We start from the raw sequence: 21,915 nt of genomic DNA, 5'->3' as shown, positions 1-21,915 counted from the left end.
GGCCGGCGCAAATATAGTAGATGTCTCCGCAACGGGCCTTGGTAATCCGCTTAGTGGCCACGGCGTTAAAATCAAGATGAGGCGAGGTCAGGACAGCGGCTGGTTGAGTTCGCCCGCGACCGCGTTGAAGCGTGGACCGAGCAGCGAGGGAACGGCTGGTTGGCGGGAAGGGATGGCGTCAGAGGGGTTAGAAGATGGCGCGTGCAGCGTGGAATGCAAGGCTATTAGCCATAGAACGGGAGTGTGAGCTGTGTTGCGGTAGGCAGGATGCGTTCACGCCCCGTGAGGAGTTGCGGAGCGATGCGAGAGAGGTGCTCAGGGCGAGTGTTCACTAATCATGTTGCCTCCGGCTTTGGCGGCTAGGGCTTAGCGGCCCCACCGCTTACGCCGACCACTAATCCTCAATCGGCAATGCATCCCCCCAGCTTCTCCGACACGTGCAATTCGTCTTCACTACAAAAAGCTCAAGTGCAAACTTATTCTACTCCTCTCTGTGCCTTAGTCTGAGCCGTGGGCATCGCCTTCGCTATCCTCATCCCCGCTCTCGCCGTCTTCGGCTCCGTCGGGAATCAGCGGCACGAACCGGAAATCGATGAAGCTCACTTGTCCGCTGTCCACCTCAATCATGAACTGCAAGCTTAGCACTCCCTGGCTGTCCCCTCGGATGCTGACCTTTGTCGCTGCTGCCATTGCACGTGCCGCGGCTTTGATCAATGCAAACCGATACGAGTAGACCACGCGGTGTGCCACCTGAAATGTCTCGAGCAATGTATCGTGCTGATTGTGTCCCTCCCGCGCGGCCGATTCCCTGCTGTCCTCCGGTCTATCGAATTCCACTACAGTGCTTCCCAGTGTCCCACTGGCGCTGAGAGAGAAGAAGGGGGCGGTGGGGCTGGCTCGCAGCGCCACGTTATCCGGATTCGTGCTGCTCAGCTCTGTGATGGCATCATGGAGAAATGAACTCCGCATGATAATCTTCATGGCCAACTCGTCCCGTGCAAAAGGAATGTCTTCGTCCTCGGTCTCGTCCAGCTCGTAGGTTGTCAATTCGCAAGTCGTCGTCACTCCGCCCTCCTCCATAACAACCTTCAACGGCGATCCCGGAGCTTCATAAGAGAGGCGACATACTGAGGTCATCCCAAGAACCCTGTTGTCGAATGCATTTGTGCCCTCTCTCGAGCTGAAGGTCGAGTACGGGTTCCGCTGGTTTGGGTCTGTGAGGCCAAAAATTTGCAGCGTCTCGAGGAGCGATGGGAGATCAATTGCAAATGCTGGAAAATGGTCGGCGTCGCCATTGTCTTCGTCGAATGATGGACTAGGTTGGGGTGGATTGAACAGGAAGGTGGTGAAAAGAGACTTTTCCAGGAAGGCGAGACCTGCGCGAAGTCAGACACTGGCGATACAAGGCAGGCTCTGCCCATACCTTGCATGACGCGGTTATCCTCGGCACTCAACCGAAGCCCGTCCTCAGTTATTTGTACGCGCACTTTCTGCGCAAACCCAATGCTCCGCAGTAGTATAAACAGCTGGCGTGCCGAGCCAGACACGGCGCTGAGGATCGGCAGACTGTCCGCGAGGTCGGTCATGGTGGGTAGCTGTCTTCTCGTTTCTGTGCAGCTGCTTGGAGAGAGATTTGGCGAAGGAATCTTGCGGTATATTGTATTCCCGAAGTTATGGCATGATCCAGCTAAACGTACACAAGACTTCCGACGGCGCCCTGCTGAATGAAAAAGAAAGAGGTGTTTTTATACGTAAACACCGGCCGCGCAGATCATGTAAACAGCCCCGAAGCTGTAGCCATCAGTATAGGTGCGCGGAAATGAAGTTGGGGGCAAAAATACCCAAAGGCAAACGACGCGGGGATGCCGAGAACAGGCAGCGTGACGATGGACCGAGCTGTCACCTTGTCAGCATGCGCACGTCAGTCAATTGCGCGCGGATTCCTACTGAGACCAAATGTGCCGGTGAGGATGAATGCTACGCAGTAGGGTCAGCGATAACCTGGGTGGAATAGTCACGACGCGCGTACCAGCCAGGAGCAACGCGAAGCCGACGGTGAACTGGGCGTCCTTGGAAACAGTGGGATAGAAGGGCTGGGCGGAGGACGCCTCCCAGATCTCAAGCAGAGGCAGCTGAGCAGACATGGATGTGGCGGAACGAGCGTGGTCGGGGGGTTGAGGCTCAGAGCAGACGCACCGGGAGAGCTCGCGAGGCAGACAGCTGCATTCGGTTACGTATACGTGGTGTTGCTGGGCCGGCCGTCTAGCCCTAACTAGACCGCGTGGAGAAGGCGGCGTCGCCAAGCCAGGCCCGAGCGCAGATTCCTCGCTGCGTGGCGGCCCGGCGGCGATGTGCCTTGGACGGAGCGCTTTGAGATCACTGCCAGCCTCACCTCCGAGCGCATCAGTTCATTGTACGCCCTGCTCAGGCTCGCTCACTGCTTTTTCTATGCCCGTTTCATAAACCGCGGTCAATGGCCCACGCCGTCAATTCGGCCCTGCAAGCTCTTACCAGCCCTCCCCATTCCTCCTCGTCCGCGACCATTCCTGTTTCCTCGACTCCATCCAACACCACCTTCGTCATGTCGGCCACCTCGGCCAGCCCTGTGCTGCGCAGGCGCAGCGGGAAGAATGAAGGCTATCGCCCCAAGATTGTCACTACCGTCGGCGCCAAACCCGCCTGTCTGGTCAACGCGTCCGTGACGTACGTCGGCAACGACCAGATCTATGCCTTCGGCGGCTTCGATCAATACACCGACGAGGGTCAGTCTCCTTCCAGGCCCGCGCTTCTCGCAGGCTAGCAAAGCTGATGCATCGCAGTCTACAATCATGTGCTTCGTCTGAACTTGCAGACCCGCCAGTGGAACCTGGTCGATAATTATGGGGACATTCCGGGCGTTCGTATGGGTATGCGCCGCACCGAAACCGTCGCATATTTTCCCTGATGCTTACCTCTCAGCAGGCCACACTGCCAGTCTGTGGCAGGGAAACAAGCTGCTCGTTTTCGGTGGTGAAAACGAGCATCGCACCTACCTTCACGATGTTATCATCTTCGACCTGCAGACGGCTCACTGGACTCAACCGGACATCCACGGAACTCCTCCAAAGGGCCGCGCCCGTCATTCGGCTGTCATTCACGACGACAAGCTTTTCATTCTGGGTGGCATGAGCGGTTCCGACAACTACGTCCTCGACGACATCTGCTACCTGGACCTCAAGACCTGGACCTGGTCTCGTACCTGGCGCTTTGTTCCGCGCTACGACCACACCAGCTGGGTTTGGGACGGCAAGATTTGGGTCTTCGGTGGCCTAGGGGAGGATATGGAAAAGACTAGCGAAATCTGGTGGCTGGACATTCGAGGCAGCCCTGCGTTCGAAGCTGCTATGGCTTACGGCACCTCTGGCAGGGGGGCGCTGGGTAGAACTCGGGATTCGAACTCATCGAGTTGGCGCAACACGCTGACGACAGGCAACACGGGATATGCTGCGAATTCAAGCAGCGTCCAGACTAACCCAGCCCACATGTCTGGCAACAGGCCCGTGTTCGCTCCGGGAGCCATCTCCTCCCTGAAGTTCGTTGCAAGTCAGAATCTCCCGACGCAGGCACTTGGCACGCACTTCCATGTCTTCACATCAGGCCAGCTTGTCGATTTCGTTACCCCAGCTTCAGTCATGTCCTCATGCGACATCAGCCTTTCGACGCTGGATCTCGATACTCTGCGTTGGCACAAGTTGGCGGACGGCAAGGACATGTTTCCCCCGAACTACCGCTGGCACTATTGCACTCTTAACGAAGATGGGACTCACGCTTGGTTGCTGGGTTGCCCCACCGATCCTGGCAACACCGGCGACGCCACTGGCGAGTATCTCAGCGACGTCTTGCCCATCGACCTCACCAAGTTTGGCTTGCTCGGCAACTCGCTTACACACGAAACGCGAGCCGAGGTTCACAAACTCCCATCATCCGATGCAAATGAGAACTCGCCCCTCTCAGGAATCGGAGCGGACTTGATCAAGGTCTTCGATCAGCCTCCGGAGACTGGCAGCGGAGCGGATTTCCAGATCACGGCCGAGCGCGAGTTTGAAGATGAATACGATGATGATGCCTCGGTCGTCGCTGAATCATCTTCCGCGCAGGAGTCGGCGCCAATTCACGTCCACAAGATGATTTTACAAGCACGCTGGCCCCACTTCGCTCGCATGTACGCATCGCAAATGCTCGAATTCCACACCAAGAAGATGCACATCCCTGAGCCGTACAGCACCGTCCGCGCTTTCTTGCATTATCTCTACACAGATAGCATCGCTCCTCGCAGCAGCAACGGACCCTCACTCCGCGATGTTGCCGGCATGCTGGTCATGTCGAACATATATGTCATGCCGCGCTTGCGCATCCTCTGCGTCAACAGGTTGCACAAGGAGTTGGATGTCGAGCACGCGGCCATCATCTGGGAACGAGCCAACACAGCTGGCGAAAACTGGCTGAAGGAGCGGGCCGCAGACTTCTGCATGACGTATTGGGGCAAGATTGTGCGTACCAGGGGATTCCGCTCTCTGCCAAAGCGCAGTCTGCTTGAACTCTGTGATGAAGTGGATGACCACGGCCGTGTTCTCAGCGGCGAAGAGTTGGAGGCACTTGGCGCCCTGGCTGGCATCAAGTACCCCGGACGTGAAGGCCGTAAGCGTGGCGCCGGTGTTCTGGCCAGTGACGACATTGAGGAAGGTGAGAACGACGACGATGAAGGCATGGAGATTTCGTAAATGATGCTGCTGATTTTGCTTTCACTTAGCGTGCCTTGTTCATGGTTTTGCAGTCCGTTCCCTTTTTCCAGCTTTCTTAACGACTTTCTCGTCCTCATGAAGGACATATGATTTAATTCGACGGTTGGACAGCATGATTATGGCGCTCACGAAAAGAAAATTGCAAGGGCGTTTCTTTCACTCGGTACGGTTTCCTTGGGATGAAGGTATGTGGAAGGACCCGGAGTTCTGTTCTGAGGTTACAACGACAATGGATATCATTACGATCAGCACAGGGTATAGATTAAGTGGCTTGCCACGGAACGCTCCAGAAGTAAACGGACAGGTAGCTTTCAGCAATAATAATAGCGGCAGCGCCCCTACGAATGCGAGAAGGGACCATCACGTGGACGAGGGGCTGCCCAGGCGCCGGGCGGGTAAATTGGGACGGCGGCCTGTGCTTGGAGAGCCCCTCTTTCGGCGACGTCACCTGCTACCCCGCAGTGGTCCCTCAGCCATCACTGGACCCACGCTCCGGCGCTCCACAGGCGGAAAAATTCACGCTATTGCGGCAAGTCGAAGCGCTTGAGCGGAAGGGCCAATGGGCTTCCACTCCGCGGTAACTCCTACACACGACACATCGTGGGTTTGACAATCAATGGGCCGTGGGGCGCCGGCTCCCACCCCGTGCCACTCCCCCTCCGGTGGGCGGAGGCCCCATAGAAGCTCTGACCCTTGGTCCAGACAGCTGTCCAGCTTCGTCCCTAACTTTTGCGAGCCCACGCCCGCCGCCGCAAGGTCCACGCGAAGCCAATTTATCTCTCCCACCGCGAGATCTCCTGGGCGCGACCCTGCAGACGTTCAAAAGCTTATTCGCTTGCCCTCTTGAAGTCGTGATCTGCGCCGCTCTCATTCACTTTTTTCCCAAGCTCCTTCCCTCCTCTCTCCCTCTCCCACCTACAATTGTAGTGGCAAGCGTGTGAACAGCCGCCAAAATGTCGACCACCATGACCAGCACCACGGCCGTCGAGCCGTCGAAACCCAACATTGGCGTCTACACCAACCCCAAGCATGACCTGTGGGTGGCAGAGGCCGAGCCCACGCTGGAGCAGGTCAAGAGCGGCGAGGCGCTCAAGGAGAACGAGGTGACAATCGCGGTCAAGAGCACCGGCATCTGCGGGTGCGTCCTCCCACCCTCTCCGGCCCCCGTGCCCGGATTGCTGACTGCTTCGACGACTCCCACAGATCCGACGTCCACTTCTGGCACGCGGGCTGCATCGGCCCCATGATCGTGCGCGGCGACCACATCCTGGGGCACGAGTCGGCGGGCATCATCGTCGCGACGCACCCGTCGGTCAAGCACCTGAAGGCGGGCGACCGAGTCGCGGTCGAGCCCAACATCCCGTGCCACCAGTGCGGGCCGTGCCTGATCGGGCGGTACAACGGCTGCGAGAACGACAAGTTCCTGTCGACGCCGCCGGTCAACGGCTTGCTGCGGCGCTACGTCAACCACCCGGCCATCTGGTGCCACAAGCTGCCGGACAACCTGACGTACGAGGACGGAGCGATGCTGGAGCCGCTGGCGGTGGCGCTGGCCGGCATGCAGCGCGCCAACGTCCAGCTCGGTGACCCGGTGTTGGTGTGCGGCGCGGGGCCGATCGGGCTGGTCACGCTGCTGTGCTGCCGCGCCGCCGGCGCCGAACCGCTCGTCGTCACCGACATCGACGAGGGCCGCCTGGCCTTCGCGAAGGAACTGGTGCCCGGCGTGCGCACGCACAAGGTTGAGTTCGGCCACTCGCCCGAGCAGTTCGCAGAGCTCGTCCACCAGAAGATGGACGGCAACGAGCCCGCCCTTGCCATGGAGTGCACCGGCGTCGAGAGCAGCATTGCCGGCGCCATCCAGGCCGCCAAGTTCGGCGGCAAGGTCTTCGTCATCGGCGTCGGCAAGAGCGAGATCAAGATCCCCTTCATGCGCCTGTCCACCCGCGAGGTCGACCTGCAGTTCCAGTACCGCTATTGCAACCAGTGGCCCCGTGCCATCCGCTTGCTGGCTGGCGGCGTCATCGACCTCAAGAAGCTCGTCACCCACCGCTTCGCCCTCGAGGACGCCCTCAAAGCCTTCGAGACGGCGAGCGACCCCAAGACCGGCGCAATCAAGGTGCAGATCCAGACCTACGATTGAGAAAGGCTTGGGTGTTGCTCGGGAAACGGAAATCTTCAATGGTGTTAGGGCGCGGTGATTTTTTTTTTTTTCAGTACTTTACGATACTGGCGGGTATGATCGTTAGAGTGTTGACGACGTGATGAGCATAGATTGAGATTTTCTCACGAGAGTGTTTCGGAATAGATCTCCTTGTCGCGCCGGTCCTTCGATGCTGTGTTTCTCTTTATATGGTATGTGAACCTTTCTTCGCCTATGCCGTTGTCATGACCAGACTCAAAATCCGTCCTCCATGCTTGTTTACTCTGTATCGTTCTTCCCTCCATCTGATGTCAGCTCGAGATCAACCGCCGAATGAGATAAGTAACTCCCCTTCTCGGCACGGGGAACTAGCCACAGCGAAGCCGCAGCTGCGCTGCCAAATATGGCGCACCACATCAATTTCAGAAAACCCGATGATGCAACGGTCGCAGGTCACGGTCTCCTCTTTAGACAAGTTTCATGGCCTACTTGTTTCGGAAAGTGTGCCCGGGCTAGCCCTTCAAACTTCCGCTTCGTGAGCTTCGATGGCAATTTGAATGACTGTCACGCACTCGCGACACTGAACTGGGTTATGGGGATGCGATTTTTCAATGAAGTGAAGTTGATTTTCCTTATCCTTAATGGTGGGGTGAGCTCTCGCGGACTGCATCACGATATCTGCTTTGCTGTTCTTCATCATGTTTCTCGACCAAGCATCGCCGTGAATAAACAGTCCAGAAGCAGTTCGTCATAATTTGATGATCGTGATGTTCAGCGGTTGAGCATCACATGCATCACGAGCATCATTGGAAGGCTACCTGTCTTTGCTCGCGGGGGACTCAATATCACGGAGAAAGCACAACAAAGTACGTTACGAATACTACTTTCACCCTCGGTCTTCTTGACCCACGTCATAAGCGCTCATTGAACGAGTTTCCTTCGTCCGTTTCCACGCATGTACGTACGCACAAGCGCGATCGCCACATGCAGCTAAGCCCAACTGTTGACCACTGAACACTGCAGCTCTTGCAAAGCCACCGCTTACCGTAACAACTACAATCGTTATCTAATTCGAGGCGTCAGCATCCAGTACAGTAATAACAACGCATCGAAACCGTTTTGCTGTCTTGTGCATCGGATCGAGGCTGGTGCTCTCTACTGTGCCCTTATTTTCGTCGTGCTGCAATGGGGCAGTCTTTGGACAACCTCAGAGCTCTCACCCCCCGACGGAAAGAGAGGAGAGATGTCTGACCTGTGCTGTGCAGGCTGACGCTAATCATATAAAATCTTAGATTGACGTGATTTGTCAGCACCTTTCCATAATAATGAGGTTGAGCATCTCTAAAATACTGTTCATTAGCATTGCTAATGTAAATACTGTAGCATGGGACTGATGTGGCGGCCGAACAAGAGCAAATACGGGAGATGTACAGACCGTCATGCACCAAATCGGAAACCAGTCAGTATGGTCAAGTGGTCACAGTGAGAACTGCTATGTACCTGAAGACCTCTACTATGCCTGGTCATTTGCTGTGCTAAATTTTGACCATTGCCCCAGAAACTCCCATGGAACACACACGAAGACAGCGCTGCTGTAGATTGGCCAATTCACCTATCTACGCCTGTCATAGTCCCGACCCCGGTCATCTCGCCTGTAGCGGTCTCCGCTCCTATCACGTCTTCGGTCATCGCGGTACGTGTCACGGCTGCGGTCGTTATCACGGTAGTCCGATCTCCGCTGGTCCCGGTCCCTGTCTCTCCGTGGACTTCTGCTCCGATCGCGCTGGCGGCGCTTGTCATCCTTATCGAAGACCAACCCGTATTTCTTGGAGCCCCTGTCGCGCTCGTCCGGGTACTCGGCGCGGTATTGCCTCTTCTTTTCAAGACTTGCGACACCGCCGAAGCCGCCTCCGTGTGCCCGCTGACGCTTAGCGTTCGTGGCGTCACGCCAGACGTTGGAGAGCTTTGAGACGCTCTGGGAGAAGTCCACATGGATGCGGTGGTCGTCAATCAGCACATCCTGCATCTTGAAGTATGCCTGCTCGCAGGATTTCTTGTCCTCGAACTCGATGAAGGCGTACTGCAAGCTATCGCCACTCTGTCTGTCGCGAATGACCTCACATGACATGATCTTGCCGAATCGAGAAAAGATAAGCTCCAGGTCGTCGTCTTGTGTGACGGGATTGAGCTTGCAAACGAAGAGAACGTTTTCGGGCGGCGCAACCTCAGCAAACGGCAGGTCTCCCATCATTTCGAGTGTCAAGGCCTGGGCGCGGGCTTCTCTCTCCCGCCGCATCCTCTCCACCTGTTCCTGATCCATGTTCTCGTCCAGCTCCTCGTCATCTCTGATGCGCACGGTTGCCAATTGCGCCTGAGTAGGCACGGGGCTCTCCGGCGGCTCAACCAAGCCAGACGGATCGGGGAACGGGTCATCGAGGACTATGGTGTGCCGTATTCTTATGTCCTTCAACGGCCTTCCGTTACTGTCAATGAAAGCAGTGTTGACCTTCTCCAGCGCATCGAAACCCTCTACCACGGTGCCGAAAACGGCAGACTTGCCGTCCAGGTACTCCAAGTTCTGGCCCAGTGTGACAATGAACTGGCTGGCGGCCAGGCGCGCATCTGGATCGGTCGACGATGGCACAGTGGCCATGCTGACGGTGCCTCTTTCGACATGCTTTAGCTTCGGGTGGAACTCGGGTACAAACGTCTTCTTGGAGGGGTCGCTGGGGTCTAGCACGCCCCAAATGGACGAGCCTCCGTCGCTGTCCTTCGAGTCGGGGCCAATGGGGTCGCCGGTCTGGAAGGAGAAATCGCGTTGGACGGAATGGACGGGGGCGTAGTTGAAGTATTTGACCTTGCAGAGCTTCAGGAAGCTGACGAGCAGAAGGTAGAGCTTAGTCGGCGCGTTCAGCTTCTCGTGGGCGGGCGCAGAGGGGCGGCAACTCACTTTTCGCAACACTTTGGGGCTTCCTTGACCAGTAGGTCAATGACAATGTCGCCGACGCTGGTCTCAAGCAACACGGACATGATGGCGGCGCAACCTCAGGCGGGAGGGGCGGATGGTCATGCGCAAGTACGGTGATCTGCGAGTGTGTAACGCGGCAAAATGCGGTGGGCAGTGGTGGAGGCGGCTCTGGGGCTGCTGGCGCGAGGGGACTTTGACGGCGGGAGGAGCTCGACGCGCGACATCACCGCGCGGCGATCATCGCCCACGCTAGTCCGGTTGAGGAAATGGCGTGCCATGGCCGACCGCGCCTGCTGCCTCACCTCTGCACTTCACACGCTCACGCTCACTCATGCATTTGCATCCTCGCTCGGCTCGCATGCGCTTCCCATCCCCTCGTCGTTCCTTGTACCACCCCCGCCGGTCCCCCAATTTTGTCTCTGTTTGAAGCCCACGCTACCAAGCTCGCACACCAACGTCGCGCTTGTCTAATTGCTCGCCCGGAGCCGTTGCCGACAGAATCACTGCAGAGGCGGCAGCGTCGAGTAACAGGTCACGGTCGAGGCGGCGGGCTGGCAGAGGTGCCGATTCGATTGAGCCTTCTTGACTGACCGGTAGAGCTGCAGGAAGAGGCGCCACAAAGACGGGTAGCTGCGGCGGAGGCGGACCTCCCCCGCCGCCGAAAGCCTCCATGCAAGCAGATGCCCGGCCGATGCAGTGATGGGGCGGCCAGCCGCTGTCTCGCACGTCGATCGTGAGGCCTTGCCTGCCTGCGAGCCCTTCTGCCGCCGCGGGACGGCTCGTAGCCTTATCTCGGCCCATGGCGTGTGCCGGCTTCGACCGTCGGCCCTGCGCCGCGATGGCGACACCAGCAGCCGGCCTGGACTCGTTGCGCCCCAGGTCGCGTGAGCACTCGCTTGCATTGCAGCCGTCGGAAGCCATGCATGCCTGCATTCTTCATCCCATCTCCTCGCTTCGCCGTCTATGATTTGGCCCCACTGGCGCGGCTGCCGGCTCGTCCCCATGTACCTGCTTCCCCGCAGCCTGTGTCATGTTGTGACGGGGGTTTTGTTTGCTCACCCGCCTGAGTCTCTCTTGTTCTGGCAAGGATCGGTGCCACCAGCACATGGTCTGGAGAGCACGATATTCGTCTGGTACCTGTTGCTACCCTGGACTTTGGCGGATGACGCCAGCACTGCATGCACGCCTTCACACCTGACGCTCTTCTGCACTGCAAAAGTGCACCCGTGCAGGCGCGCTTTACGGCTTGCAGGCCAAGGGATGCAGAGAGCTTCTCGAGGCCTCGCCCCCGTGATCGGGTCGTACCTTGAGGAACATCCTCCGACGCTGCTTTGCCACGGACTGCCGATGCAGCGCTACAGCAAGGAACCCCCTTGAGCAGCTAGCCATGCGGTGACCAGCGCGTTCGTTGCCGATCTGCGGATTCTTCAGCGAGGAGCCTCAACCTAATCAAGTGCAGTCGACACATGTAAAGCCCCGGTTGACCAGGCCGGCGATCCTGGGTCAGCTTCATCTCCCTGCATCTGCGGGATTGTCGGAGGATGTCAAGACCGGGGGAGGCAGCAAAAAGCAATGCGGACAGTTGCACGATCTGCCTCAGCCCTCCCCTGGCACTGTCAGCGCTGACTTGACTGCAATGCGGCACCGCAGGATAACGCTTAAAGATTTCCCGGAAAGCGGTGGCGCAACCACATGAAACTCTCCGACCAATGGTGCAAAGCCCTCGGCTTCCTCAACGGACCGCACGACTGCTGTACAAGCGCTTGATTGGGGTGCTTGCCGTGTGGATCGCTGGTGGACGGCCGCCTGCAGAGCTCAGCTCTTATTGGGCTCGCTTTGCGGCCCCTGTGGATCTGCTTCTGCGTACGAAATGCAGTCGCTATGGCGGGCTCGCCAGGCCCCTCTGCAGCCACCCTGGAGAGTCCTGGGATCCAGCCCCAGTCGCCTCCGTCAGGGAGTCTCAGGCTTCCTTCTCCTCCGACAGTAGAGGACGGGGCTGCGCAGCCGGCATGCTGTCTCAGTGCCGCATACCTCTGCTGAGGGCTCAGTTTCCCTGCGGAGTTGACGATCGCAGATGAGCTTCAGGATCGGGCTCCCCTGAAAGCGGATACTTGCTTGGTTGGTGTTTCTTATCTCAAATGTTCAGGCAACCAAAAGCCGCTGTCGTTTGCTTTACTTAATCGGCGAGTGACGAAACATGGATTTGCCGCCAGGCTGCTCATTTGTACAGACGTGGTCAGTTATGCAGAGGGATGTTTGCCTCCACAGCCCACCTTACCGGTCCCAGAGGTCTGCACCGTGTCTGAGCTACACGAAGCGTTGTGCAAGAGCCATACCTCAGCAGCCGATCGGATAAGCCATCCGCATGTTGCTATTTACGCCGTGTTGGACGGAAGATTCTTCGCTCATATTCGAAGGATGCCGGGCATTCCACGCGAAGGAGAGGGCGCCTCAGCATTTTCCAGCCAACGACGAGCCGCGTTGTTATAGCTCTCGACACGTGTTACGGTTTGCTTCGGCCCTGTTCAAGCAATGCCCGCTTTGTGTCACGCTGGAAACAAGCGCCAGCCCGGTAAACGGAGCTGGATATCAAAGGCCGTCCAGGAAATGGGAGGCGCAAATGTCGAGTGCTGAGTGCAAAGGTTTCTGTAGGTATTGTTTGTTTCATGTTAGCCGCTCAGCTGCCTCATGATCGTCCGGGGTCTGACTGCGCGCGAAAGAGGGCTTGCTGGGGTTTGAAGAGATTTCCAGGATATGCTCAGCTCCTCTGGTCCCCACGCCGGCGCTGTCATTCGAGACCCCTGACCAGGTAGAAATCAACACAACAGCGGCGCTACGTTCCACGGGTGCGAGATGCACTGAAAAGACCGTTGTGGCTTGCCCGGGATTAGCCAGTGCTCCCTCGGCGCTGGCTGTGGATCATGCAATCTAGTGGGCGTATCTATCCGCCGTTGTTCAACAGTTGCTTTGTGCGAGAGGGGGCAATAAGCTTGACACCTCGCAGGCTAGGATGCATCCGGCATGGGCAGTGCCCACTCAGCCTGACGTGCACGACACATGGGCCCTTTGTCGGCCCAGAATAAACCAAGCAAGCCCGCATTCTTGATTATCTGCATCCAGCAATCACAAATCAGCCACCACAGATCGTTCATCTATAATACCCTTGCACCCCCAGAGCCCCATGATCTAGCTCTCGACCCTGAGTGGGATTTGGCCAAGCTCTGCCCCTTCCGTGACCAGATCCTCGCTCAGCCACAAGCGCTCAACGGGATCATCCCAGACTAAAGCGGAGTGCAAACGCAGGCCGGAGTTCCCATTCGCAAGGCAACTTCCGTCCGTCATCCCTTCCCCACCACTGCACGTCTTGAGCGCCGCCATGGTCCTGATAAATCGTCAGATCATGAATGACTACGAGCGCTTCCGTCAGTGTTCTCCTCTCGACTCTTCTCTAGCACACCACTACCCTTGGACCGACCGATCAATGTCCATGGCCGTCTCTCACGCCATGCGTTCGGACCTGCGCAACTGCCCAACCCGCCAGACGCGCAACCTTGGCCCTTCCGACCCCGACTCCGAATCCAACGGCAGTCATCCGAGACGTCGCATCGCCGTTGCTGTAAGCTACTCTTGGGACTCCGTGTGGCCTGGTAACTAACAGCTTTCATAGTGTGCTCGCTGCCGCAAGAGAAAAATTCGCTGCAGTGGAGACCCGGGAAACAACACCGGTTGCCAGAACTGTCGCGCCGCCGGTGCAGATGTCTCCGCTTGCCAGTTCAACAGAGTGCGCCCAGTCCTATCCCCGCCGAAACTGCTCCATCTAACATGTACAGGTCGGCTCGTACGTTCCAAGGCCCAACGTCTACACTTACCCAAACCAAATTTCCAGCACTGCTCTTTCCATGAGCAACATGTATCACGGCCAGTCCAGCGATTACTCGTACGCTCCACATCAGAAGAGCGTGCTTCCCGCAAGGGCTTATTCCCACTATGGTCCAGTGGGCTACAGCGACGAGTCTTCAGCTGATAGCTATGCGTATCAACCTCTGCAGGTGCCGGGGAACGACATGCTTACTACAGGCTACATCGGCGGCGCGCAGGAGCCCATGCGAAGCTGGAGTGCCATGGGCCAGAAGCAGCCAGCGTCAAACGCCATCTATCTTGACGAGCCGTCCACGGCTTCCTACAGCAACCTGCAGCTGCCGTACCTGAGTACCACGCCAGTCACGCGTCAGCCGACCTTGGCTGCAGATAACATGTCGGCCTTCAGCATGAATTCCCTGCAGTCGTCCTTGGCCTCACCTCCTCCCCCTCCTCACCTACCACTGCCGCCCGCTATCGAAGATCGCCACCTGCCGGTACCTACAGCAACACGCATGCAAATGACTCCTTCTTCTGCACTGCATTTGAGGGCCCAGCAGGCATCGCTCGCTTCGGCTTCCAACGCATTGTCCTACTCCAAGTCGTCAGCCATTGCATGGAATCCAGATTCTGCGGTGCAGGAGAACCGTCGACCCACTCCGAGCGTTATTCCTAACGGCATCCCAAATGGCCTTTCACATGGCCAGGTGATGAGCACGCCAGTCATCAAGGCACCGGCTTCGTCGTCTCTCCAAGACTCCGTTTTCTCTGGGTATATGTCCATCGCGAACAGCAGCCCAGATAGCTCGTCCAACCCAAGCACCTCCACAGTATACACCCCGAGTACTCTGTCCGGGGCCACTCCTTCCTCGCTGTCACTGGACGAAAAGTACGCGAATTCTGGGGTCAATGTAGTCCAGCCGACATCTTCGACCAGAGAGGATGGTCTTCCACGGAGTGACTCTACAACAAACTTCTCGTATTATGCCACCGATGCGTCTCCCGGAAAACGTACCTCCTCCGACGAGCAGTCGTCTCAGGGACATAGATTGGTCAGCGGTCAGAGGTATACGCCTCTTCCACCATCGCACGCCTCTTCTGGACTGGAACAGTTGCGAAGGGAGTCTTTTGACGACAACCACGCCGGACCAACTCACAGGGCTTCTGTTTCGAGCCTCAATGAACACCGCTATTGAAGCGCGACCCTGCTTTAACAGCCCTGTAGTGGTCTCAAAACGTTTCTGCTGAATCATCATCGAGTTTCAGCTGTAGAATCATGCAGATGTTCTTGTGCAGACTTTGTTCAACTCTATTCTCAGCCACCCGCATTGCCCTCCACTTTTTCCCTCGATTGTTATTACTGCTTTGGTTCGATTCCATAGTCTTCGGGTGTCTACTTGGCTTCGCTGCGCCCACCGACCTGCGGACTATTACACTTTTCATCATCCGTTTTCTGCACGCGGCATCACCACAAGTACATAGTATCGCTTCCACCAGTCAGCATTTTCAAGCTTCTTCTTCATCTTTAGCTGCATACTACATGGCCATTTAGGATGTTATGAGGGAGATACTGGAAAAAAGAGCGGTAATCTTCCAACAAGCTCCGCATATTTCTGCCTTTGGTTCCCAACGGGATCATTTTCGCTTCTCTTTCTCAGTTCCCATTTCAACACAGGAGAAAACAAACCCGGGTCGGATCAAGTATGGTGGCACGTACTGAAACAATACTCCGCCAGGGGAATGCCAGAAGATTCGGATACAGCATGCTCAAAGAAGCACATGGGCATGGAATTAGGCGCGCAGTGGGGTTTTGATTTCTTTCTCTTCCTCTTTTTCTTCGTGCTGTCTACGGACCACAACATCTTTTGTTCATCATCGTTGCGGAATACCAAAAAAGAAGGAAAGGGAAAAGCACGGCCGTATCTAACGGATTTGGATTTGGAGTCAACACGTTATTTTTTTTTTCTTCTTTTTCACCTTCTCTCACCAGCGCACTCATCTTCCATCGAATGATGTTTAATGTGACGGTCGTTTCTGGCGGTTATTTGTATTTTACCTGCGCAATTTGCCCTTTTGGGCTCTCCAACGCCAGGGCCGCTCTTTACATTAATTAGGACCACATATAGCCGCCGTGTCTGAGCTTTGGCCCTCTCGCAGCGAACCCAGACAAACTAATATCGGCTTCTCGCAAACGCTCATGGACTGCTTGTGCACCGATACCCCCACGTCTCATAATGCCTATATCATTGAATCAAAACTCGTTCTTGGCTCCTCCTTCTCCTCCCTCCCTTCATTTCCCCTTCTCCACGTTTCCCTTCAACAGTCCCCGACTACACGGGATGACCGACCTCTTTCTGCCAATGAAAGCCACAAACCCCGCCTTTCTCCGCCTCCACCACCGTCATCGCGGCGCCCGTTCAATCTCAATGGTGCGGAGCGAGCCGGTCGGGCACCCGCTGCTGTCCGTATCTGCAGGGGTTTCTCCGTGACGGATGGCGGGGGGCCTGTAGGGCTGGGCTGGCTGGGCTGGCTGGCTGTCTGGCTGGCTGGCTGGCTGGCCGCCGGCGGCGGAGGCGAACGGCAGGCCGGCTCCGGTACGTACCGCGCGGCGGGAGACCAAATGCGTAGGCAAAGTCTCGGAGTAGGGGGATGGCGGAGGTACCGATGATGTATGTGAGACGCTTGATTATAGCCTGCCAGTAGAAACAGCGTTTGCTGCTGCTGTCTTACTTGGGGCCGACGTAGCCATGAGGCTTGATCCTCCGCTAATGGGGCAAAGAAAAAAAGAAAAAAAAACTAAACTTTCGGCAACCACATCAGCCGCAAGTACTCCCGGGTGCATGCGTGCGTCTGTGTGTGTGGGGGGATCGTCACGGAACCTTGCGGGTGGTAGGTGGCGTGACGAGATGGTGGAGAGCGGAAATGTCTCCTCAAATCTGTTTTGCGTTTAGACTTTCAGCGCGGAACAAAGAGAAAGAGAAGAGTGGCCACAGCAGCTGAAAGGCGAGCAATGGGGAAACCGAAAGAAAGCGCCGGGAGGAGAAACGGGAAAAGTGGAGTGACGGTAAATTGTGTCAAGGAACAACTGGCCCTTGTTAGCGTGGCCCATTACTAAAGCGCTGCCAACCGCGAGCATGTAGAAACCATTGTAGCGGAGCCCTGTCCTCACTTCAATGGTGGGTAACGAGATGATTCAGCCACACTCGACGAAAATAGTTCAGGCCATATCATTGTTTTTTCCGCTTTCGTTTTCATCTGTCATGTTTGCGAGTGACTAGAAATACATCAATCTTCCATCTTAAAAAACGTGATTAATCAGATCTTCTGCTGCATCGCCGCCCTCTAGGACCAGCTGTTACCGGCCTTGCTGCTGCTCCGAACCACTTACTCGCACGCAATAGTACTTTTGCTCTCGTCTCTCCGTTGCTCCTGTCGCTCTCCGATCACTAGAGTTTCAAGGAGAAAAAAAAAATTAGACCTCCCCTTCCCAACGCCCCGCAAATGCTCAAACCCGTTGTCTTGTGATAAGTGTTGATAAAGAAAGCCTTCCAATGGTGTGGGGGGGAGAGGAAGCCACCTTGCTTCTGTTTCTGGAAAGTTCAAAGCAAGATGACCGAATGGGGAACGGGACCTCCAATCACGTCCCGCACCATGAACCCAATGCTTCGCCGCATGTTTCCACGTCCACCGTAGGACTAAGGGCCAAGTGATGTCGAATCGGCACGGATGGTGTGTGTGCCCGAAGCGAGCAAGGCAGAGATGTTGTGATGAGGTGATGGCGATATCATCTGGTTGCCTTGCAACCTTCTCAACTTGTCTACTGCCTGACACTGTATCCACTGCGCTTGGTGTACATCCTTGACGCGATGTTCATACTTGCCAACTCCTGGAAGAGCAGCTTCGCGGCGTACGGAATGTAGATCTGCGCGATCTTGGTCTTGTTTTTGCACGGACGGCACTCAAACTGGTTGCGTTTGAGGTTTCTAGAAGATGCAAGATTAGCAACGTGTTGAATAAAAAAAAGATGGATGAAGACTTACGCAATAGGAGTCATCAAACCGCAAATCTCGCAAATGTGAACTCGATAAGCGTCCGAGACTTCGAACAGACGCTCCTTCAAGAAAGCACTAGCACCATGTGAAATCATACAATCACGTTCCATCTCTCCGAAACGCAGACCACCATCACGGGCACGACCTTCGACGGGCTGGCGCGTGAGAATTTGAACCGGGCCACGAGCACGCGCGTGAATCTTGTCGTCGACCATGTGGCGGAGACGTTGGTAATATGTCGGACCCAAGAAGACTTGTGCGGTAAGCTTCTTGCCAGTGTGACCATTGTACATGATCTCAAAGCCACGGCTCTGGTAACCATGCTCGCGCAAAAGCGCCGACACCTGCGTGACTGTGACGTCGGTGAAAGGAGTGGCATCGCCTTCCTGACCACGGAGAGCCCCGACCTTGGAGAGCAAACACTCAATCAAGTGAGCAATGGTCATACGAGAGGGAATGGCATGAGGGTTGATGATGAGATCTGGAGTGAGACCCTCGCGTGTGAAGGGCATGTCTTCATGGCGGTAAGTAATACCAATAGTACCCTTCTGACCGTGACGAGAGGCGAACTTGTCTCCAATCTGGGGGATCTTGGTTGTTCTTGTCCGGACCTTGACGAACTTCAAGCCGTCGCTGTTTGTCGTGAGAAGCACTGAATCAACGATACCGTTCTCGGTGCTGCGCAGTGGTGTGGAGACATCACGCTTGATGTGCATCTTGGTCCTTTGGCCGAGTTCTTCTGCGTCGGGAGCGATGGGGGCGGTTTTTCCGATGATGATATCTTCACCGGAAACGCGCACACCGGGTGCAACAACACCATCGTCGTCAAGCTTGTCGTATGTGCCGTGCTTGAGACGCATGGTATCGCTCCGCATGGGCTTCTCAAACTGCTCAACGACAGCCATACCAACCTTCTTCTCTTGGTCGGTGTATGAACGGTAGAAAAGACTTCGGAAAAGACCACGATCGATACTGCTCTGGTTCATAATGACGGAATCTTCCTGGTTGTAACCAGAGTAACAGGCAATGGCGACGATAGCGTTTTGGCCGGCTGGCAACTCGCGGAACCTCAGGTATTCCATGGAGCGGGTTGTGGCAAGAGGCTTCTGGGGATAGTAAAGGACGTTGACCATCGTATCCATACGCAATTCGTAATTCGTGAGACACACTCCCATTGCCTGCTTACCCATGGCAGACTGGTAAGTGTTACGAGGAGATTGGTTGTGATCTGGGAACGGAATGATGGAAGCGCAAATACCCAAGATCATGCTTGGGTGAATCTCGCAATGGGTGTATTGCTTGACGCTGGGATTGGGAGGAGGGACGACTCGCTCATGAGGATCCCTGTTGCTCTTCGTCTCCTCATCGTCTTCATCAACGATGCCTTGGCGAGCTCTGTGATGTGCTCGCAGGTCGTCAGGCGTCATGACAATCATGGCCACCTCTTCTTCTTCGGCATCCATGTACTCCACCACACCACTGTGCAGCAGTCCTTGCCAGCCGTACCTCTTCTCTTGTCTCTCCTCATCGGACAGACCGGAAACATCAATCTCTTGATCCGCCTCAAGCTTGTCGATATGCTCCCGGGTCAAAGCCAGATTACCCTTGTTAGGGCTGAACGGATCATCCTCGATGATGAAAAGGGGCCTACACACACGGCCCGCATCCGTGAAGATCTTGAATTCCCTGTCACGGACATCGCGAATAAGACTCATCTCCGGAGAGAGTGTGCCATCACGACGTAGCTTCTTGACCACAGAGACGAGCTGGGTAGGATCGCGATGGACACCGACCCAAACACCGTTGATGAAAATCTTGGTGGCATGCGGGGAAACGTTGGGCTCGTATTCTTCCAGAAGTTCCATGTTTCGCTGGGTCATGAAATCCTGGATAGGAGTGACGTCGCTGCCGACAGTCACGTTGCACATCAGGGACAAGTTCTTCACCAGTCCGCAGGCCTGGCCTTCTGGCGTTTCTGCCGGGCAGACTAGACCCCAGTGAGTGTTGTGAAGCTGACGCGGCTTTGCGAGTTTGCCATCACGACCGATGGGCGTGTTCGTGCGACGCAAATGCGACAGGGTAGACGAGTAGGTGTATCTGTTCAGGACCTGCGAGACACCTGCCTTTGCCGAAGCTGCCTTCTTCTGGTCTCCCCAGTTACCAGTTGCGAGTGAGTATTTCAGACCGTTCGTAATGGTTCCCTGTTTGACAGCGGATTGGAGAGAGAAACCACGGCCGGCCTCAACGCACTTCTTGAGGTAGCTGAACACGTCCCTGGTCAGCTTCAAGAAAAGCGACCGGAACAAATTAGCGAGAAGAGGTCCAGCAAGGTCGAGACGCTTCTTTCCAAAGTGGTCTCTGTCATCCTCATCGCGGCGCCCAAGGTGGCACTGGAGCAGGCGGTAGATCATATATCCGAGGAAGAAAGCCTTCTTGGTCTCGCTGCCCTCAGCCTGAGAAATGTGTGGGAGGAATTCCTTCTGGATAATGTCGCGAGCAAGCTTCACACGCTCGCGCTTGGTGCCACCGGTGCTGGGGTTGCTGCCTCTCCTTCCAATGAAATCCAAGGCGCTCACCCTGTCCTGGATCAGGACGGACTCTTCGATAGACGGCCGGATCGCTTCCATCAGCTGGGTGTCGTTCTTATCGAAGCAGATATGGCTGATGATGTCCTCATCGGACACGATACCCAGGGCACGGAAGACGATGGGGATCGGAACATCGGATTTGACGTAAGGGAGAGTTGCATACAAGCAAGCACCCTGTCCTTCCTTCCACAGCTGAGGCTTTTCGTAGAGCTTCAAAGTCATGGAAGAAAGCAGACGTGATCCCTTCTCCACAGCACTTCTGATCTCAGCAATCCACGGTGTTGGGCTTTGCTTCTTCCTGAAGACCTGGACGATGTTTGCCGCACTTCGCTCTTGAGCGATCAGCACCTTCTCACTTCCGTTGATAACGAAGTATCCTCCCTGATCGTACGGGCACTCGCTGTGAGCGTAAAGCTGCTCGTCAGTCAAGTTGCGAAGGCCGCAGACGAAGGACTTCAGCATGACTGGTAGCTTTCCGAAAAACACGTTTTCCTTCTCGGTTTCTCGGTCAAGCTCCCACACCAGCTCAGTAGCACCAGTTGCTTCCTCATCCTCGTCAACATCACCGGATGGGGCGATGGGGCGCTCGCGGGCAAATGAAGTCTTTGTGCTCATTTCGCTAATCATGGCTGACGAGTAGGTGAGGTTTCGCAGACGCGCCTCGTGCGGATAAAGATCTCTCGTCACACCACCGTCGGTTAAGGAAGGGCGCGCCATCTTGACGGCGCCAAAATTGACTTCATACCGCTTCTTGATGATCGGGTCCGGGTCGTTCTCGTCGAGGGGTGGCGTGTAGTCCAAAGTGATGGCACCCATGTTCTCAACAACATTGGGCAGGGTGTTCTTGACGAACTCATCGTAGGAGTCAATCTGTTGGGCGACCAGACCTTTCTCCTCGAAGAAGGCGGAAATGACCGTCCAGCAGTCCTCGGCCGTGATGGATTCCTCCAGGTCTTCCTCATAGGCCATTTCATTGTCATCGAAACCGTCTGCGTAGTTCATTTTGGCGGCGGGGTGCTAGCAACGGGCACCAAGGGTGGGGACGGTAAAGTGGTCTTGGAGTCGGAGGTGAGGCAGAGGTGCGCGCCAGGGCGCGTCGGAGCGGACTGTATCCCACTGGAGCTCGCGCGCAGGGGCAACGGGCGAGCAACGGCGGATGCGTCGGGCGGAGGGAATATGCAGGCGCGCAGCAGCGGGTGTGGCGGACGCGCGAGCGCAGGTGGGAGGAGGTGGAGGAAGGTGGACGGGGCGGAAGGCGAGTGTCCTCAAAGAAGAGAGGTGAAGTGCTGCACAACGAGACGATCGCCGCCGCCCAGCCGCGACGCGCACGGACCACACGGTCGTTACTCAGCGCGCCGGAGTATAGCCGCTCAGAAGGCAACGGAGGCAGCAGGCAGAACACATGCACGTGCTCAGCCGCAAGAGCAGAAGAACAGCGAACTACGTAGATGTTTGGAAGAAAAAAAGTGCTCATAGCTCATGGAAATCCACGCTGACTAAGAAAAAGAGGCAAACGTCTCGCATGAAG

General features: G+C 56.2%; 6 protein-coding genes across 6 annotated transcripts; 3 read left to right on the top strand and 3 right to left on the bottom strand.

Annotated features, from left to right (window-relative positions):
• Positions 1 to 498: 498 nt before the first annotated feature.
• On the bottom strand, positions 499 to 1,586 carry rad1 (checkpoint clamp complex protein Rad1; the record flags this gene model as incomplete). Its single annotated transcript, XM_066772028.1, has 2 exons — positions 499 to 1,376; positions 1,424 to 1,586. The coding sequence occupies 2 exons, from the start codon at positions 1,584 to 1,586 to the stop codon at positions 499 to 501; spliced, it is 1,041 nt and encodes a 346-aa protein (XP_066637307.1).
• Positions 1,587 to 2,581: 995 nt separating this feature from the next.
• SLS55_000516 (uncharacterized protein) lies at positions 2,582 to 4,760 on the top strand (the record flags this gene model as incomplete). The annotated part of the gene is made up of 3 exons (XM_066772027.1): positions 2,582 to 2,762; positions 2,820 to 2,906; positions 2,962 to 4,760. 3 exons carry the CDS (start codon positions 2,582 to 2,584, stop codon positions 4,758 to 4,760), a joined length of 2,067 nt encoding a protein of 688 aa, XP_066637306.1.
• A 974-nt stretch (positions 4,761 to 5,734) lies between these two features.
• lad1 (L-arabinitol 4-dehydrogenase) lies at positions 5,735 to 6,921 on the top strand (the record flags this gene model as incomplete). Its single annotated transcript, XM_066772026.1, has 2 exons — positions 5,735 to 5,919; positions 5,985 to 6,921. 2 exons carry the CDS (start codon positions 5,735 to 5,737, stop codon positions 6,919 to 6,921), a joined length of 1,122 nt encoding a protein of 373 aa, XP_066637305.1.
• A 1,612-nt stretch (positions 6,922 to 8,533) lies between these two features.
• cyp6 (Peptidyl-prolyl cis-trans isomerase-like 4) lies at positions 8,534 to 9,951 on the bottom strand (the record flags this gene model as incomplete). The annotated part of the gene is made up of 2 exons (XM_066772025.1): positions 8,534 to 9,835; positions 9,946 to 9,951. 2 exons carry the CDS (start codon positions 9,949 to 9,951, stop codon positions 8,534 to 8,536), a joined length of 1,308 nt encoding a protein of 435 aa, XP_066637304.1.
• Positions 9,952 to 13,711: 3,760 nt separating this feature from the next.
• SLS55_000513 (uncharacterized protein) lies at positions 13,712 to 14,943 on the top strand (the record flags this gene model as incomplete). Its single annotated transcript, XM_066772024.1, has 2 exons — positions 13,712 to 13,719; positions 13,776 to 14,943. 2 exons carry the CDS (start codon positions 13,712 to 13,714, stop codon positions 14,941 to 14,943), a joined length of 1,176 nt encoding a protein of 391 aa, XP_066637303.1.
• Positions 14,944 to 17,564: 2,621 nt separating this feature from the next.
• On the bottom strand, positions 17,565 to 21,389 carry RPB2 (DNA-directed RNA polymerase II subunit RPB2; the record flags this gene model as incomplete). The annotated part of the gene is made up of 2 exons (XM_066772023.1): positions 17,565 to 17,730; positions 17,788 to 21,389. The coding sequence occupies 2 exons, from the start codon at positions 21,387 to 21,389 to the stop codon at positions 17,565 to 17,567; spliced, it is 3,768 nt and encodes a 1,255-aa protein (XP_066637302.1).
• Positions 21,390 to 21,915: the final 526 nt, after the last annotated feature.

Source organism: Diplodia seriata, assembly GCF_021436955.1.
Source record: "Diplodia seriata strain FDS-637 chromosome Unknown scaffold_1, whole genome shotgun sequence".
Lineage (NCBI taxonomy): Eukaryota > Fungi > Ascomycota > Dothideomycetes > Botryosphaeriales > Botryosphaeriaceae > Diplodia > Diplodia seriata.
Note: the sequence above shows the minus strand (reverse complement) of the source record. Positions and strands in the feature narration are given on the sequence as shown.